The sequence below is a fragment of the Parasteatoda tepidariorum genome, chromosome 2 (assembly GCF_982258835.1).
Source record: "Parasteatoda tepidariorum strain Cologne lab strain chromosome 2, Ptep-v5.0, whole genome shotgun sequence".
In the NCBI taxonomy this organism is placed as follows: domain Eukaryota; kingdom Metazoa; phylum Arthropoda; class Arachnida; order Araneae; family Theridiidae; genus Parasteatoda; species Parasteatoda tepidariorum.
Genome location: NC_141756.1, coordinates 80,542,286 through 80,562,687, shown reverse-complemented (window position 1 = coordinate 80,562,687; position 20,402 = coordinate 80,542,286). Strand labels below are relative to the sequence as shown.

The 20,402-nt window shown below is 26.1% G+C and overlaps 1 protein-coding gene across 4 annotated transcripts in view; it reads left to right on the top strand.

Moving 5' to 3' along the window:
* Epac (Exchange protein directly activated by cAMP) overlaps positions 1 to 20,402 on the top strand; it is a 265,367-nt gene that overhangs the window by 177,693 nt on the left and 67,272 nt on the right. For 3 of the 4 annotated variants that reach the window (XM_071177747.2, XM_071177748.2, XM_071177749.2), the window contains one exon: positions 18,389 to 18,535. In XM_071177747.2, the coding sequence (XP_071033848.1) occupies positions 18,389 to 18,535 (147 nt within the window). Of the gene's footprint in view, positions 1 to 18,108; positions 18,229 to 18,388; positions 18,536 to 20,402 lie in introns of those variants that run through there. The other variant, XM_071177750.2, reaches the window with a different exon arrangement.

Sequence of the window (20,402 nt, the reverse complement as noted above, 5' to 3'; positions counted from 1 at the left end):
AGTTCTATATTTCTATAGAAATTAGGTGGTCCATTAGTTTTAGTAATTAGTATTATCTTTTAACTTTTCTTATAAAAAAAAATATGCAAAGTGTTTCTTTCAATTGCCGTATTTGGTTTAAATGTATTCTTACAATCCATGCAAAAAAGTAAAAAGTAATTGTATAAACTTTAGGAGTAGCATATTAATATTCAGGGTGGGGAAAAAAAAGACAAAAATACTGTAAAAATTTTATTTATCACTTATGAGGAAAGAGGGTATGTAATAGTCAAAACCTGTTTGGTTGCTGGTGGAAAAAGAAATGAGTTTATATGGGAAAGATCAACAAGCATTCAAAATGGCTTTGATGTTTTTTAACCAACAAATTTCGATATCGATTTCATTTACACCTCGCTTAAATATGGTTTTGCTATATGTATTTATCTTTATATGTACCCTTATATATTTACTTCTTTTACTTTCTTTGTAGTCAAGGTTGAAAATAAATCATTAAGAACGAAATTAAATTGAGGAATTTAATTACTGGCAAGAACAATTTTTTATAAGGATTTTATAACTATATGTTAAGGGCGGTAATTACGGTGCTCCCTGTGTAATTTAAACAAAGGATAAAACTTCATGTCAAACCTTGTATTTTAAATAATGCTTAATGAAGTACGAAAATGCAGTTTCAATCAAAATTTGGATTTATAAATATTGCATTAATGAAAGGTTTGCCGATTGACAAAGCAAAAAATATTGAATTATGTATGGACTTAAATTTAAGCCAATGACCACTTACTATTGATGTCCAAATTATTGCGTCCCAATGTGATGTATTCAAGTATTTTTCTGAGCGAATTGTGTATGTATCATATACAGTGGATTGCATTCCAAAACTCTTTCAGAAACTCATTGAATCTTAAGTCATCATTTGCTACTACCTGCAAATGAGAATTAAATAACAATTAATAGCAATAATTTTACGGCTAAACTTCATTTTATGGTTAAAATTTTTATACTGTTAAAAAAGAGTTCTCAAACCTGAACAAAAATGTGTCGAAATAGCTCCGAAACAAATAATAGTTGAATTTGAAATCCCCATGTATTCAAAATTGAAAGAACAAATACTTATTTTTCAGCAAATTGCATTATCTCAAAAGCGATGTGGGGGGAGAAATGTGTGAGAGGGATGTTGATTGGCTGCCTTCAGGATTCGATCCAAGAACCTCTTATTTCGTAGTAGGCTACTCTATCCACCATAAAACCCAGTTCAGGAAGAGTTAAGAAACTTTATTAAGTGGCTGTCGTAATGGCACTTCATGACATACTTATTTCCAATTTCAATGGTACAAAAAGATTGCAGTTTGGGAAACAGGGTTGTCAGATTTTAATTTCACTTTTTGCTTATTTCACTATATCTTAAATTTTTTTAAGTGAATGTAATATATAAAGCTTCCTAACTCTTCCTGCACTGGGTTGTACAACTAAGGTGGTTTAAGCACCCTATTACGATAATCCTACTTGGTTTTCGTGATTCGAATGCTGTCGGAAACCAATAAATATCTCTCTCACATTTCTCCCTCCTCATCATTTTTGAGATAATTCATTTTACTGAAAAATGAGTATATGCTGTTTCAATTTTGAATACATGGGGTTTTCGAATTCGACTACCACTTGTTTTGAAGCTATTTCAATACATTTTTGCTCAGGTTTAAGAATCTCATTTTTACAGTGTAGATTCTCATAAATCTGAAACAATTTTCATTTTTATCATAGTTCAATTCGAAGTGGGCTTATAATTTTTAAAAATTTTTTTTTTATCTCTTTTGTTAAAGTTTTTAACTGTTTTTTTTCCAACTTTTACTCAAAACAAAAAATTTCAACACAGAAATCAAACATTTTTTAATAAATACTGGTGTAACAAACCTAAATTTCTGTGTATGCATAGCTTGATTAATATAAATAAATGTAATGAAAAGGGAAGTTTTTAACTCAATTAAAAAATTCACTATATTTTAGTGATACTTTTTTGATTTTTTTTTTCATTCAGAAAATCTTTGTGAAATGCTTCGCAAATATTTTTTTAAAAAAAAAATTTAACAAAAAGTTTTAATAACCATAAATAATGAAATTTAAATTTAATAATAAAAAAGTTTTAATTTTCACAAAAATTATTAAAAGTTAATCTATCTAGTATTCAGCAACTAGAAAATGTGTTTTTTTTTAATTTTTTTAAATTAAAAAATAACGTTTTTTTCAGCACTTCAGGAAATCAGTTGTTTAAAGTGACCCTATTATTAAAAATAAATTAATAAATAACATTTAAACTATATAATCACGTTACGTTTAAAAATGTAAAAAAGTTATGTATGAAAAAAAAACTATTTTGTAACAAACGAGTAACATGTAATTAATCTCCTAATGTCTGTCTATAATTATAAAATGTAATTAATTTATAAAATGCAAAAAAAAAAAAGATATTTGAGTAATGATACCAATTATGTGAAACTTGTTTTAAATGTTTAAATTAAAAAGAGAAACATTTTTTTTTCTGAAAAGTTTTTATACTTTAAATTATTCTCTTAGTAAATCACCCTCAAGCATTGCCTCGAGAGTACTTCAAAATTAAAATTTTTTCTTTTTTTAAAAAAAGAGCCACTTCTACCTGAGTCATCTTGTTAAAAGGTTATTGTTTTATTTCATAAACCATACTTATAGAAAACAGGAAAAAAAAAACACACAATATAAATGAAATCGGAATACAAATTAATCCAACCATTTTTCGCTCCACTGAAATTACAAACGAAAACATTCTTTGTATTTTTATAATCTACTTTATTTTCCACATTCTATAAAGAAATTTATTTCCAAGATCATCTTTATATTTTCGTTCCCTGAAAATTTTTTAACAATTTCTTTTACTTTTGTTTAATATTTTTTTAAAAATTCTTGTCCAGAAAAATATATAATTAATTTCTGTTTTAAAAAATTGGTTTCAATTTAAAACTTAGTTTGGATAGTGAAGCTTAGATTGGTTTCAGTTTAAAATATTCTTGAAAAATGCACACGTGAGTTCTACATCTAAATATATTATTGATACTTGCATCCCTAAAAAGATTATCTTAGAAAAGAAATATGGTAAAAAATACAAGAATATGGTAATGTTTATCGGGTTTTATGGAAACACCAAAAAAGCTCGGTAATTTTTACCGAAGCTTTGGTAATGATTTTGGTAACATTAACAATAAAATATGGTTTTATAATATTGATAAAATTTGGAAAATATTGTAAAAGTGGCAAATTTTGATGATACTTTAGAGCATAACGGTTAAATTTACTTTTCAGTTTCGTAATTCTTTAAAAATGTGTAGTAATAAGCACTGTATTTTTGAAAACCTGACTACGCGGGAAACCGTTACCATCATTGTTCAAAAAGTATGATTGTTTTAAATAAAAATTTATTTTTTTAGTAAATTTATCACTCAGATATTTCATGATTGCCTATGTTTACATTTTTAAGATTTTTTTTTAAAATAGTAAATAAAACAATTCTTTACTAGTCTAATTTTGGCGCGATCAATAAATTTTTTAAATTTTATGATTTTTGTCTTAGTTATTTTTTTTACATATTTTTAAGCAAGCTCTACAAGAGAATTCTCTTAAGCAATTAAAGTTGTTATTTTTTCTTCATATATAGTTAACAGAACTTAAAATTTATGCTAGAAAATGAACTCATCTTGAGATCAGAGTTTGGAAAACTTGATACAAATTAAAATTGCGTTTAAAAGTAAACAAAAATTCACGAAGGAAAAAATTCTAATAAAAGTACCGTTTTGTACAGTAATGACATTTGTGGTAAAATAAAAAAAATATTCTGGTAAATAATCCCGGATAATAAAACCAAAATATACTGAATTTAAACCATACATTTGGTAATTTTTGCTTTCTTATCTTAACGGTTTACCAGAAATTCTAGTTTTCAAAATTATATTTCCTTAAATGGTAATAATAAAGTGGTAAGGATATAAAGATAAAACTACCAAACTTTTCCATGTTTACTAAACTTTACTACATATTATAAGACTATATTTTAAAATGAATTTCAACAAAGCGCTTGGGTAAAAATTACCGAGCTGGTGCTTACCGTTTTCTGGTAGCTTTGATCATACTTTTTCTCAATGTTGATATGTACGTCTGGATTATGCATAGCTGAAGATGCATAATTGAAAAAATTGGAATCGATTGATATACAGTACACGTTTAAAAAAATTAACTTTCAAATAATTTAGATAGTAAGAAATAGAGATTGATTGATAGCCGTATTTGAAAATGTAAACGAATCTTAAAATATGTGTTTATTAAAACTAACTGGTCATAGTTTTAAATGTAAACTATGCCCAGTCAGAATAAGAGTAAACTAGCGCAAAATTAGTTCCCTAATTCTTCTTCTACTCGTAAGTTTATTGTGCTTAAAGGAAGTAACTAATAAATTATAATAAATCGTTGTATATAAAAAACAAAGCTAGTTTTCACATTTAATTGGTATGTACATATTTCCAGAGTAAATAAGGAGTTTAAAATTTGGGATCATGGTTAGTTTTTGGAAATGCTCATTTTCTGCCTTGCCCATTCTCTTTAACACGCATTTTGAGCGATGCTCATTTCTTCAAACGCAATTTTCGGACAATGTTCACAATTTTTACAATTTCTCACTTCGATATAGAAAAAATAATAAGTGTATAAACAAAAGAGATATATATTTGGGTGAACAATGTTCTTTCAAATTAGATAAAAAAATTAAAAGGTGCTTATTTTAAATGTTTTTTCCCCCTTTCTTTGGAAACCATCAGTAGAAATTATTTATTTACTTATTCTTTAGATTACTTTTATTTAAATATCTTTAATTAAATTACTTTTATTTGAATTACTTTTATTTAAATTACTTTTATTAAATTGCTTTTATTTAAATTACTTTTATTTAAATTACTTTTATTTAAATTACTTTCATTTAAATTATTTATTTTTCTAATTTGAAACAAAAAGGATTTATTACGGTGTTGTATTACATAGCAATGTTTAAAACAATTATGTCAGCATTCAAAAAAGTAATAAGGGCTTTTAAATAGTCAGCTTAACAACTTTTTTTTAAATGTGTTCAAAATTTGGAATAATTAAAACTATTTTGTGCGTCATGTAATAAATACTGTTGTTAAATAATTTGAATAGTTTTATCGAAAAATATTATAGTTTATTCCAGTATTTATTGTTTAAACTGTTTTAGCGTAGTAATTGCTTAAAAGTGTGGGTTTTAATTACTTGAAATTAAAAATATACATCCCTAATCTACAAATACTGCATTATCATTTAGAATTATAATATTTACATAATAATTTTTCTCTAAAACTCTGTATTATAGTGTGATATTTTATTCAAAACAATAAATTAATTATTCATAAGCGATTGTAAAAATTTTTTATTCATGTAACCGTGTACTCGCAAAATCCATTCTCATTTTCAATTATTTCCAAAATATTTTAAATCTAGCATGACAAATGTTTATGTAGAGATAATTTTGAAACAATAATTAATATATTAGTATGCAATACAACATACTTATTTTTTTGACGAAACTATAATGGTACATAATGCTTAAAATTGACGGGAAATTACGTTGTACAAAATTTCAATCGCTGAAAAAAACAATCGATGATAAATAGATAAATAGAGGAAATGGTAAACACAATGCACCCGCATAATAAGCATATGAGTTAAGTAATTCCGAATATCAGGGTTTATCGTTTGGAAAGGAATTCAAGTGATTAACATATATTCCCCAAAACAAAACATCTGGATTAACTTTTCCCGCGTACTTTCAGTGACCGTGACGTCACTTTTTGAATGCAAAAAACGTGGCTCGGAGGAAAAGATAAAAATCCGGAAAGTGAAAGTTTATTAAAGGGTGACATTGGCCTAAATAATGAAGAGGTTCGTAATCATAATGCTTATTAACCTTGACCTATCGCCCTTCTCTTTCAAGCGATTTTATAAACGGACCAAACGATTGCTTGATGTCGCAGTTTATAATAAGAATCGTTTGAATTGTAACTCATTTTCTAAATAAGAATCGTTTGAATTTTTTAAAGATGAAAATTCTTTTTTAGAGTGAAGTTCTTTTTAGGAATAAAAATATTGGGTTTTCATCTCAATCGCTACAATTAGGGAGTGTTTGTAGTGCTTCGCATTAACCTAGAATGGACGCCCTAAAAACTAGGTTAATGTAAACATAGAGGCAGCTGTGTTGATGAATTTATCATCAATCTAGGCTGCCCATCGGTTTAAGATAGCATTTAGCCACGATAACTTGTGGTTAAAAAGGCAAATATTTATATTAATATTATTTCAAAAGTATATTTTTAATCTGTGAGTAATTTTAATGCCATTGAAGTAAAATTGTTTTCGTTATGGAATTGAATTTTATGTTATTGTTCTAAATTCCTAATTGATATTCTCAACTAAAACATCAATTTCTCATTGATTTTCTGATGAATTATCAATTCCATTTAAAAATTACGTATTCATAATTCTCATGATGTTAAGCAAGGTTAATTTTTTTTTCCTAATTATTCACTTTATCAAAAATTATAAAAATTTAAGAAAAACTTGAATGTCTTGGGAAATTGCCGAGTTAAATCAAGTTATTTATATTCCATAAATTTGTTTTCAGTGGTAATATTTGAGAAAATCATTTATTCGGACAATTTTTCTAAGTGTTTCTTAGCATCAATTTATTTATAACATTAATTTTTGTACATTTTTTTATTATAACATAATTAGTTATTTTATTTGCCTATAAAGGGCTAAATTTGTATGCGTAATTATCCATTTTCAAGGTATTTACTTTGAACTTTTCTTTTTCACAATCGCTTCGTGCGTCGTAAAAATCCTATTTCTACTCTATAAGTGGTTAGGCGGTGGTTGCTTTTTATAATCTTCTGGAGAAAGTTGTTTATTTTTAACTTGATTACTTTTTATGACTCATTATTCCTAATATTTTAATGTTTACAATGCGCATATATATTGAATAGAATAGATTATGTGATGATTTGCTCTAAATCATTCTTCATTTATAGTTTCTTGAACTTTTTCCATATCTTTAAAGCAATTTATCCGTGTAATTTAGAAAAAAAGCCTGATAAACAAATTAAGTATTTTTCTTTTCCAAAGACATTTCCTGTGATTTTAAAAATGTCATTATTGTTGAAAGGATAAAGAAAATGTCTTTATTTTTTTTTCTCTAAGTTTTTGGAAAAGAATATCCCCATTTTGGAAAAGAATATCCCCATATATTATTTATGTTAACTAGGTATAAATATAAACTCATTGAAATTATAAAAGTTTTGATGATCTGTATAGACTAATTATTTTAATAAGTATCGATTTAACATTAAAAGTAAATAAAAAGTTAATATTAATATTTTGTTTAATCAATATCAAACTATAAATAATGTCATTTTTAAAAATAATGTTTTTTTTTTCTTCAATTAAAAATTGGCTAAAACTTCGCTTGTTGTTTTTTCAACGTATAGTGATAAAAGTAAGTAACTACTGATAATTGTATATTTTTTAAGGCTATATAATTTAAAAGAAAAACTTATCAAAATTTGAAAAGTGTTTAAAAGCTCGCACATGTTTAAAAAGTAATTTAAAACAATGGTGTCATTTGACGAGTAAGACTTATTCATTTCAAATTTATTTCAATATTTATTTCATTTATTTCAAATACATAAAAACTGGTGGCAAAGATTTGTTGTTATCAGTTAATTTCAGAAAGAGAAAATGCGTTTTTAAGTACTTCATTAAGTAAATCATAATGTATATAATTATCTAAGTTGATTGGGTATTTAATTGATTAAATTAAAAAAAATCAATCTTTTTTTTACCGGAAACTTGCTAATCAGTTTTTAAATTGGATAGTTACTCTTAGTCTGGTATTTAAATAAATTGGATTTCAATGAATCAGTTATTATGTTTCTGCGTTATATTTTTTAAAATTAAATTTCCCTCAATAAAATAACTCGTTTTTATTGGATGCATATATGTAATATTATTACGGTTCATTAACTGCTTTCATCTAATACGGTTAATCAGCCAGAATTTTATTACAACAACTAGGCCCACCTAATGAAGTCATTTAGTTTCGTACAACTGGGTACATATTATAGTCGAGTGAGCTAATCTGTCAATCTCATGACCAACAGAATGGGGGTTCAAGTCCCAGTGTTAACAACACAATATTTTCCCAATTCCCTTCAAAACATGAAGAGTTTCTAGTATCTTGCACACCCCAATTCGTGTGTGTCCCTGGACAATTTAAATGCAATATTCTCACTCATGCAGAAATGGTAGCATCATAATGAAGCTTTAACACGAAAAACCTTTCCCATTTCTTACGATAGGCGAAAAACACAGCTGAACTAATTAAACCACATTCCACACACAACTCAACCACAACTCCAAACAAAATTTAACCACAACCGAACTCCAATGACCATTACTTAACGAAAAGACTAGCTCCAATGTCCAGCTTAATTTCTGTTTAAAGGTTTTGTAACCATGATAGTTCTAAATGGTTTAAAAACCGTATCCATAGTTTTTTAAACATATTAGTTATAAACGGATTCAAAACCGTAAGGATAAAAAAATGCTCTTTACCGTATACTTTACGACTTATTAGATGGACAGACTGATGCTGGTTATTTTATTGTAATTTAAGAATGGAAACTCCAACAGTGTAATGTAACTTTTTTTTATTTTAGTTTCAGTTAATTTATATATATATATATATATATATATATATATATATATATATATATATATATATATATATATATATATATATATATATATATATATATATATATATATATATATATATATATATATATATATATATATATATATATATATATATATATATATATATATATTAGATGACTACTTAACTTCTTAGAATTATTCATCAGTAACGTATATGTATTTCTCAAAACATATGGTATAAATTTGAGCCTAAAATGTAGAGAGAGAGAGATGCCAAACTGTTTAAATTCATTATCATTAGTTGATTTAAATGAAAAGATATTGGCGTGCAATTTCTCACTATCCTTGTTCCGCTGTTCTATTGTGATCAGTCATCCGTAATTCCTCTTCCTATCTCATTACTATTTCAGCCAAAGAACGATTAAAATTCCTACCTTTTACATGCCACTTCTTTAATTAGGCGAATTATTTCGATTATTTTAATTGAGAGTCGATTTTAGTGTTGATAATGGAAATAGCATGGGTCTTATACATAAATATGCTTCGCATATTTTTTAGAATAAATAATAAACATAAATACTGAATATATTTTTAAGTGTTCTCAATTCAAAAGTTTAAAAATGCAGGTTTTTTTTGTAAAACTATTCATTTTATTATGTAATTTATTTTATTTTATAATTTTTTTTATTTCATTTTACTATATATATATATATATATATATATATATATATATATATATATATATATATATATATATATATATATATATATATATATATATATATATATATATATATATATATATGCACACCGAAGAGCCATTACATTTTGACCACCTTGCTTATAACATGTAGGACCACACTTGCCCTCAAAACTGCTAGCACCCGCCGTGACAAGTGATTCCGCAAGGTGCTGATAGGTAATCTGAGGTATCTGGTACCAAGCGCTCACCAACTGGTCCTGCAATTCCCTGACGTTGCGAGGGGGCAGCGTGGCAGCACGAATTTGGTTTTCCAAGTAGGACCACAAATGCTGTATTGGATTAAGGTCAGGTGAATTTGGGGTCCAAGACGTGACTTGAAAGTCATTGGAATGTTCCTCGAACCAATTAATGACGATTCAACCCTATGACATGGAGCACTATACTGTTGGTAAACACCATCCCCACAAGGAAAAACTGTTGCCATGAATGGGTGAACCTGGTCTGCAACTATGTTCAAGTAGCTTACAGACGTCAGAGATTGTTCTATGAGGATCATGGGTCCTAATGTGCCCCGTGAAAACATTGTTCCTAGGCGAGAAACCATGAAAACCTGGGCGAGCCCATTGTTATAGATGGAGGGTGGTCATAATGTAATGGCTCTTCGGTGTATATATATATATATATATATATATATATATATATATATATATATATATATATATATATATATATATATATATACAGTCAAACCCCGCTATAGTGAACACGGTTTATAGTGAACTCCCGGATATAGTGAACGAAATGTTAGGTCCCGTGCCTTGCTATACACGTATAATGTTATGTTAACACGTATAATGTGGATATAATGAACCAAAAAAGTGAGGAAGTTGGATATAATGAACTTTTTTCTGACTTCAACTGATTTTTTTTTGTAATAATTTTGAAATTTTTATTTTAAAATAAATACATATATACCGATTTTTAAACCCATCTATAGAGGGCAATTTAGCGATAAGCTTCTTTTATCTCACTTTCCCATCCCTAAACAAAAAAAGCAGATATTTCCAACCATGGCAGATAATGCACCTGTAAGGTGTCAGTGGGATCAATATGCATTTTCTGTCAGGATTGCTCATCAGCTAAAGATTACAAATTTTTTTATTTAATTTTTTTTTTTTGTAAGCAAGACGAAGAGTAATGAAAAATAACAAATTTTTCGCTACTAAATAATATTTTACAATCATTTATTTAAATAATGTGTAATAAAAGGGAGGAGTTTGGGAACCATTAGTTAAATTGCCTGCGTAACGGATATAGTGAACTCCCGGTTATAGTGAACCAAAATTTTGGTCCCTTGAAGGTTCACTATAGCGGGGTTTGACTGTATATATATATATATTAAGGACAATAAAGTATGCATTAATTTATAATTTATTTTGTTTTATGATTTATTTTATTTCTTAATGCAAAAGTATAAGCATTTTCTAATCAATTACTATTTTTCATAAAAAAATATGTCACTGTAGATACGTTTAATATTGTTAATAATAAAATTAAAGAAATAATTATGATAATAATAATAAAATTGAAGAAATAGCAATAATGTGATTGTAATGAGAAAATCGAAAAATAAATAATAATAACGGTAAAAGAAAAAAATAATAATATTGATTTTAAAAATTAAAAAATAATGATGATAATAGTAATAAAAAATAATAATGATGATAATAATAATGATTTTAAAAATTAAAAAATAATGATGATAATAGTAATAAAAAATAATAATGATGATAATAATAATGAAATTCAAAATAATAATAATAAGGACGATAGCAATAATAATAGTCAAAATAATAATATTAGTAATAATTATGATAATAATAGTAATAATAATGGAAAATAAATGAATGTGGATTTTAAAATTTTACATCAGTATTGAAAATATTTCAAAAATATAGGAATTTAACTATTTTTTGTTTAACTATAACTTAAAATTCCTTTAGAAATTTATTAGTAGCTTTCCTGTTTATGAGTCACAAAATCCTTCATTTTATTTAAACATGATATTAGGGTGATCTGTGAAATATTAAAATAAGGAATTGGTAGAATTGTAATATTATAAAAAAAGTAGTTGGCTTTGAAATAATTACTTTCTGAATTCATACATTTCAAATAAATACGATATAAACTGCTTTATTTCGTTTAACTGATTTAAATTTTAAGTTTCCTGTGTGATTCAACAATCTAATAACTAAACAACGAACAGGATTTGATACAGGATGCATATAGCCCCCACGTAGAAAAGGCATGACTTCCTGATGTACAATATTTTTTCGGTCATCCGAAATGTTGGTTTCCGCGTGGGGTTATTTATAAAGCCACATTTCTACCGCACCTATTCTCTTTTCAAACCTCATTTGAGCAAAATTAATGGTCATTTGAATAGAATTTCCTGTTTAATAAAGTGTTTCTTATTGTAGCTACTTAACTTGCGCGTTACGCGTCGTTTACGCTTTTTCGCGTGGTTGGAGAACAGTTTTTAGCGACAACAAGAGGTATTTATGAGAAAAGAATTTCAATATCAGCTTAGTATATTATTAAAAATAATATTGTTGTGAGGGTTTGTTCCGTTTTCAGTTATTAATTTAAGAGAATGAAAACAGGAAGCGTAAATTTGCTATTTGTTTAAACTGAGTGCAGTATTCGATAGTACACTGTTGAAAATTTTTGAACGACTTTTACCATATTAATATGCGCTGTCATCTTAATACGATACCAAGTTGTACCATATTGAGCAAATTAAATATTGAACTTGGTTATGTGATAATAAGTTTCGTTGAAACCTTATCAATGATGGTTCAATGTATCAAATACTATTATGGTGCATACTATATTATTATGGTACCATACCATACCATATAGTTCATACCATATTATTATGGTACATTAATAATGTACCCATAATCAAATATTAGTATGGAAATATTGTTATGGTACCATAATAATATGTGCTGTCATTTTAGTACGATACCAAGTTATACCATATTGAGCAAATTAAATATTAAACTTGGTTATGTGATAGTAAGTTTCGTTGAAACCTAATTAATGATGGTTCAATGTATCAAATATTATTATGGTATAAAGTAATAATACACTGGTTTGAAGTATCAATAATTTAGCTACAATGGTAAAAATAATGGTAAATATCATTATTTTTGTTTAATGTTTAGCCAATTGAACATATTCAAAGCTTAATTTGAGTTTCAGTTGAATCTATTTTTCTGAAAATGTACGCACAAATAAAATAAAAATATTTAACCAATCTTTCACTTGCAATATTTACCTCTGTAGTTACCTTTGTTATTAAAATTTCAAACAAGTTATTTCCTATAAATCAAGAATCACCATTAATGGTAAAGCTTTCCAAAATATAATAAAAAAATAAATTTTTAGTTTGATTTATCAAATATTTATTGCGATAGGAAATAAAATGTAAACTTTGATTCATTTGACCGCTCTTCACCTTCAATGCCTAAACAAGCATCGAGAAACAATATTTCTCCATCTCACTGTGAAATAATTTATGTTCCTGAACATTTTCCGATTTTATATCTATTTTAAAAGTATTTTAGTGGAAAAATAAGCAAAAATGAGCTATAAGACACAATATTTTTATGCATAAGAAAACGATTTGAAAAAAAAAAAAAAAAAAAATGAAATAAACATTTTTGTTAAACTTTTTTCTTTTCATAACTGTTTAATAAAAATAATTTCAAAATGCTGCTTACATTATTAATTTTTCTAAAAACTATCGTTAATTTTCTCAAGTGAGAGCCATGATTAGTTTTTTACTACTACTTTCCGAAGTATGTTATGTTTAGTAAAAGCGTATGCTGTTATTCTCGCAATAGTTAGTTTTATAATTTATTTCAAGACTACTTTGTAGAAAAGCGTATTTTGTTAGTCTCTTAACACTACGTTTTATAATTTATATCAAAACTACTTTTCAAAAAAGCGTATGCTGTTAGTCTCTTAACATCAAATTTTATAATTTATTTCAAAACTTTTTAGAAAAGCGTATTTTGTTAGTCTCTTAAGACTAAGTTTTATAATTTGTATCAAAACTACTTTTAAAAAAAGCGTATGCTGTTAGTCTCTTAACATCAAATTTTGTAATTTATTTCAAAACTACTTTTTAGAAAAGCGTATTTGTTAGTCTTTTAACACTAAGTTTTATAATTTGTATCAAAACTACTTTTCAAAAACGCGTATGTTGTTAGTCTCTTGACATCAAATTTTATAATTTATATCAAAACTACTTTTCAGAAATGCGTAGTGCTGTAAATCTCTTAAAATTAGGTTTTATTATTTATATCAAAATACTTTTCAGAATAGGGTATGCTGTTGGTTTCTTTATCATTAGAAGTTTTAGATTAAAAGTTTAAATCATTTTTGTAGCAAAATGCTAGCCTGTCAAAAAACTAATAATAAAATTTAAAAGAATAATAAAAAGTAATTGATACAAACCAATGCTTTTAATTACAATTATTATTATTTACTGAAAAGATTTTTCGAACTATCTTTTAGTATATCAGAGTTCTAGTTCGAAACATGATTTCAAGAAAAACGCGATTAAAGTTAATGAGTGGAAAATGCTAATGCTCGAAAATCTTTCTAACGATTTAGGAAGTATTAATCGTTTTAATGTATTTGATAACAATCTTAGGATACAAATTTTTTAACCTTTTTTTTCCAGTTGGACAATATTTTTCTCGTTAAAGAAATATATTTGAACGAATACAGACGAAAGTTTTGAAAACTTCATCTACATAAAATAATTAAGTTGTTAGTATATTATAATAGTATAAACAAATAGTTTAAATCCATCATTTAATTACATTAAGTCATAGTAATCTTAACAATTAAAAATTTCTTGAGAAACCATTGTGCCTAAAATAATAATAATGAGAGTATAAATATTTAAAATGTAGATGAAATAAACTATCCGTAATGCAGTAAGTTATTTTGCATCAAAATATGCGTCCAAGTTCATGTATTAGTAAATAGGGCGAAAGTCTTTAAAAGAACGTGAATATCTACTTCTCTTTATGTTTGTTCAAACTCAGGTGTTTTCTTATATGAATCATTGATTTAAGAATAAAAAAAATCAAAATAAAACTCGAGTTTTGGAATTCATTGAGTAAAGACAGCAATTTTTATTATAAAGCAGGTGTATTTATCAAAATATAACTATGTCATCATTTATTTTACTATCTGTTAACGATTTGATTAATTGTTTGAAATTTTTCTGCGACAACTTTAAACATGTTCAGCTGAAACGGCGCTAGATGGCAGCACGAAAATAAATTTTCACGAAAACAAGATACATAAATTATCCGTTACCGTAATGAAAAATAATTTTTGATAAAATAGTTTTTTTTAAAGAGAAATAAATATAATTTTGCGACTGTTTAATGATTACATATATTTTTTTCATGCTATTTGCCTTTACTTTAAGATAATCAAAGAAAAACAAGCTTTATTAAATTGACTAATAGTTTTACAAATATTATTTATTTATTTAAATAGTTATAATATTGTATTGGTATAAATTTTTGTTTCATGTTTTCAAATAATTTTATGTTTGTTTAGCGATGGAAAAAAAAACTAATTGTTTACGAGTGCATTAATTTCTTTTAAACATATGTTATTCATACTTTCCTTTTTTGATAATGTTTGGCCGGAGCATGAAAGATATCTTAAACTAAATAAGCTGATCTTTATTTTTATATAAAGATATATTATAAAGAAAATATTTATATATTTATCTTTTACAGGTGCATATTGTCGTAGTTTTTTTTAAAGAAAAACATGCATATTTTATTTTTCTTGGATATTTTTTCATGGATTTTCAGTTATTTTTATATATTTTAAATAGTTTTTTATTTTTATTTTATAAAGATTTTTGTTATTTTTATAGATTTTTGCAATTTTGTATTAAATACATAAAGGCAAATTACTGTAAAGTATCTAAAATGTACCTATTTAGTATTATATGCAGTAATCTTTAACAGTTTTGTGATGCATTGTTTTAAAATTGAAAAAAAAAAAAAAGATTGTGAAAAAAAAGGCAATAAAAAAAAGTATTAATTTCATTTGACTTCGGGAAAAACGAAACAACTATTATACTTTAAATTTGAATACGGCTGTGCATGTTTTAGGGAGGGGCGGTATATGTTCCCATTAATAATTAGAAATCTCTTAAAGTCCCTCTCAATATATCAAACAAATAAAGAAAATTGTTATGAATTATCATTGATGTAAACTCATCAAAGTTAAAAACGAGAAAGAGATAAAAATAATCGAAATTTTTGCAAGCATTTAACAGACATAAGATTTCTTTTTTCTTTTCTTCTTCTTTATTTCTTCTCCTTCTTTCTATTGTGAGAGCTAATGTGACTGTGTATCTTAAATTCGCCCCCCTCAAAAATTAGACCCCTGCAACGCTCATGTCGCCATGCAAAATTTGAAAATTCACGTAAGACACAAAAAGTTCTAAATTGAAATTTTTACATATTTCGCATTGTTGTATGATAAAATACATATTGCAATTTTTTTTTTCGAAAATCATTATTTTAACCAGTTTTCTGGAATTCTTTTTTGGGCTTGATAGTATTAGCAAAGAAAGGATAATAATTGTCAAGCCACTTTCCTCAAAATCTTTTATGAAGCACTTTTGCTTTTTTTTAAAATACTCGACAGAATACAAGTTTTTTTTAACCATACTAGTTGTAAGCAGTTTCAAAACCGTAAAGGTAAAAAACATTCTTTGCCGCAAACTTTACGGTTAATTGGATGAACAGACTGCTGCCGATTATTTTACCATAATTTTAGAATAATTAGAATTTTAGAAGATATATTTAGAATACAGGCGTCTAAAATATGCAAAATTTCTGCACGTCAGGTTCCTTTAACAATGCAAGATTTTTACTTCTAAAAACCTTAAACTGTTCAATCCGTTAAAAAAAAAAAAAGACGAAAATAGTGTAAGTGATTATGTGATGAAATAAGATCACTAGAAAGTTTTTCTCTGTTCAGAGTTTCTTTAATTTTTAGAGAGCATGGCAGAATTTTTGTGTTTTCTAGGATACTTATACCTATGCCTACGGTAAAGAAGGATAATTCACCGTTTAGCCTTTTTATTGAATTCACAACCAAAGTTGTGGACTCGGTAGTAGAAATGTTCTACTAAAATTCCAGTCCTTATTGAGAGCTGGTCTTCGATTTAAGTCTTATTAAACTTTTAATTTTTCTTTTAATAAAATTTCTTTAATTTTATTTAATTTCAATAAACTAATATAATGAAGCGAAATTAAATTTAATTACTAATTTTTAATTTAATAATTTTATTTTCAATTTAATAATTTTTCTTTTTTTTGGCATATATTTTTTTTTTTCAATTTTTTGTCATTTCTTATGCGCTATTAAAGGTGTTTCAATTAGAATGGCATTTTATATTTTTAAATAACAATTAAATATATATTTGTACAAATTATTGAAATTATCGAAGCTCATAAAAGAAAAGAGCTGGACAATCTCAGTTGCAAATTCTCACATAAACTATATTATTACAATGCTGTTGTATAAGTATCTTGTAACATGAGGATTTTTTAGTGAATATTCATGAAATTGAAACTGTTACAAATGATGCATCTTTTTAATTAATTTTTCAATTCTTCATTCTTATTCAATAATTTTTCCTTCCTTAACTAATCATAGTTGGTTTAGGAATTTATAAATCAAAAATTATTTATTAATTATTCATTTATCAATATCCATTTTTTAATAGTTTCAATAATGTTTCGTGTTCTTATTCAGCACTTTCAAACATAGACTCAAAAGCGTTTAAATGCGATAAATTAAGTACTTGATAAGCTGTAATTTAAATAATTGTCATGATATGTCATGATTTAAATAATTGTCATGATATGTCATGATATAAATAATTGTCATGATATGTCATGATTTGAATAATTGTCATCATTAATATTTTTATTCGCATAATCATAAATATTTGTCTGAATAAAAACCTTTGTTATTATATTAACCTAAAGACCTAAAATTTTTTTTCTGACCTGAGTTCAACGTAATTCATAAGTTCAACATGTTTCATAAGTTCAACATGATTCATAAGTTCAGCATGATTCATAACATAGCTCTGAATTTTGATTCATAACATATGATTCATAACATAACTGCTGAATTTTCATTAGCTCCCATCCCAGAAATCTGTTTTTTACTAATAATTTTTTCTATCTACTCATTCACCAAAATTTCAGATAAAAAGAGAAAAAGTTGGTTTAATAGTTTTTAAAAATCAATTATGTATATGCATAAGGACTTTGCACGAGAAAGACTTATTTTCGAAATGTCAATAACAAACAAATTCATCATTCAATTGATCAATATAGTCATTGATATGATGGAATGATTGACAGCAATTTATTACGATTTCTTGTCAGATTCGAATACATTCTGTGTTGCATCTCACACATACCATTCAGTTATTCGTCCATGTTATGCTAAGAATTAAACGTTAATTCTTTTTCATTTAAAACAAACTTATCGTACATTATTTGTATATTATAAAATCGATTTTGGTTTCATTTTTCTTTTCAGCTTTTGAACCTTCTCTGGTTAAAATAATGAGTGATGAAATAAAAGATGTAAATAATATATTTTTATATTATTTTTAAGACAACAGTGAATGATCCATCAGTATTTGTTTTTACGATTCACTTATTAAATTATGTACATTCAATATGACAAATATGTTGTTTGTATGCAAAATGTATTAATGAGATCTTTTTCCTCTTTCCATCGTAGGACACAGTGACCTTATGTACTCTAGGTATTGGTACGGCGTTTGGGGAGTCCATATTGGACAACAGTCCCCACAGTGCAACAGTTGTCACCAACGAACATTGCGAACTGCTAAGGATAGAACAAAGAGATTTCAAAACAATATGGGAGGTAAGAGTTTTCAATGGACTTATTATTTATTTATATACTCTTTTTGAAAACCATTAGATATATACATGATTCGAGTTAAGTTTGAAGAGGATAAAATGAGAATACACTGTAATAATAGTTCGCTAAATTCCACACATAAGAAAAAATTTGTCTGAAAGTTTGTTTGATTTCTTTGTTTGTCTGAAATAATGAGGGCTATACTTAGAGATTTCTAATTATTGAGAGGAAGGATACGTACGCACCAACTCCTTGACGCCCTTATTCAAGAGAAACCCATGAAATACAAATTCAATGGATATATGCACGTAGAGTGAATTAATTTTTAGGTCCATTTTCACCTCACCTTTATCAAATTTTTTAGACAAAAATGGTACATAATTCTTTAAAGCTGCTACAGAGTGCAAAAAAGTCTTGATCAAGTTACGGAAAAATTTACCGGTACCGGGTATTTTCTTATCGTAACATCCATTTTTATGTTAAAATTTTTTGGATCAAAATATCTGATATGCCGTAATTTTTACAGTAACATTTTTTTGCAAAATCACTATAGATAAATAATTATTACCGTAAAATATACGGTTTAAAATTTCACGGTAAAAATGGCTTTTACGGTCATGGTGTCAGTACTTTTTACAGTAATTTCGTCCCAAATTTTTTACAGAGTATAAATATGAAACAAATAAGCGTTTAGTTCCTACATTTCATCGAATATGTATGTGATAAGTAAATACCATAATTCTGTCTAACTCTTTGATGTGGGAAATAACATTGTAGTTGTTGTTCCTAAAATCAGAACTTGTAACAGAAGTGTGTTTCTTTTTATTATATTAACTATTATTTGCAAATCTTTGTATTTCCTCAATGCTTAGACAAATTTTTATTAAGCTATTAAGAATATGCAAAAAAAAAAAAGAAAAATCCAACTATTTGAAATTTATGACTTAGTAAATTAATCTTTCCTAGTTACAATATTATTTAGAAAGTTTAAAAAAAACTTAATCATCTCCAAGTTCACGAGATGCGTAGTTTTAAATCTAAGCAAGAATTTCGTTTTCATTTTTATTAATTAAAACACAATCAATAAAAGAAATATTCATTCAAAACACTGCACAATAATATTCTCTCAAATAACTTCAAAAAATCTCTCAATAACTTCAAATTATTTAATTATCTCAAAATTATTTTTTAGGCTTAATTTCTTTTAAAAAATCGCAATTAAACTTTTTTTTTAGATCACAATTAGAATGCATCAGCATAAAATCCCATTATTCCTTTATGCTATTGCAATTTTCAGTTTCTTGATCTGAAACAGTGCAGGATTTAGTTTGCCAATTCTAAATACTTATTTACCGAATTTCAGAAAAATAAAATGATAATTTTAGAACCACTTCTAAAGGTATTTAGTTTTTTAAGTGAAATTGAATAAACCTAAACCGAAGTGGGCAATCAAATTTAAAGTATCAAGGATTTATTTAATCTAACATATTAGAAATATTATCTAACGTATTTCGTTAATATAATTGATTTTTTTTAAAAATCAGTAATGTTATTTTATAAAATATTTAAATTTTTTCACAGTTTTAAAGAAACAGTTTTTGTGTTAAGTTCAATTATAAGTTCTATTTTGTGTTAAGTTCTATTAAGTTCTATGAACTATATATCTATATATATATAGTTTTTGTGTTAAGTTCTATTATATACGATGCATATTGTTTTTATACTTAACATTATCAAAATAATCTTAGATGTGTTAATCTAAAGCATAATACAATTTTAAACTGTTGTCACAAAGTTTACGCGAAAAATAGGCTTGGGTTAACGGATAAATTCCATTCTATATATAATTCGATTCCGAAGAGGGCTCCCG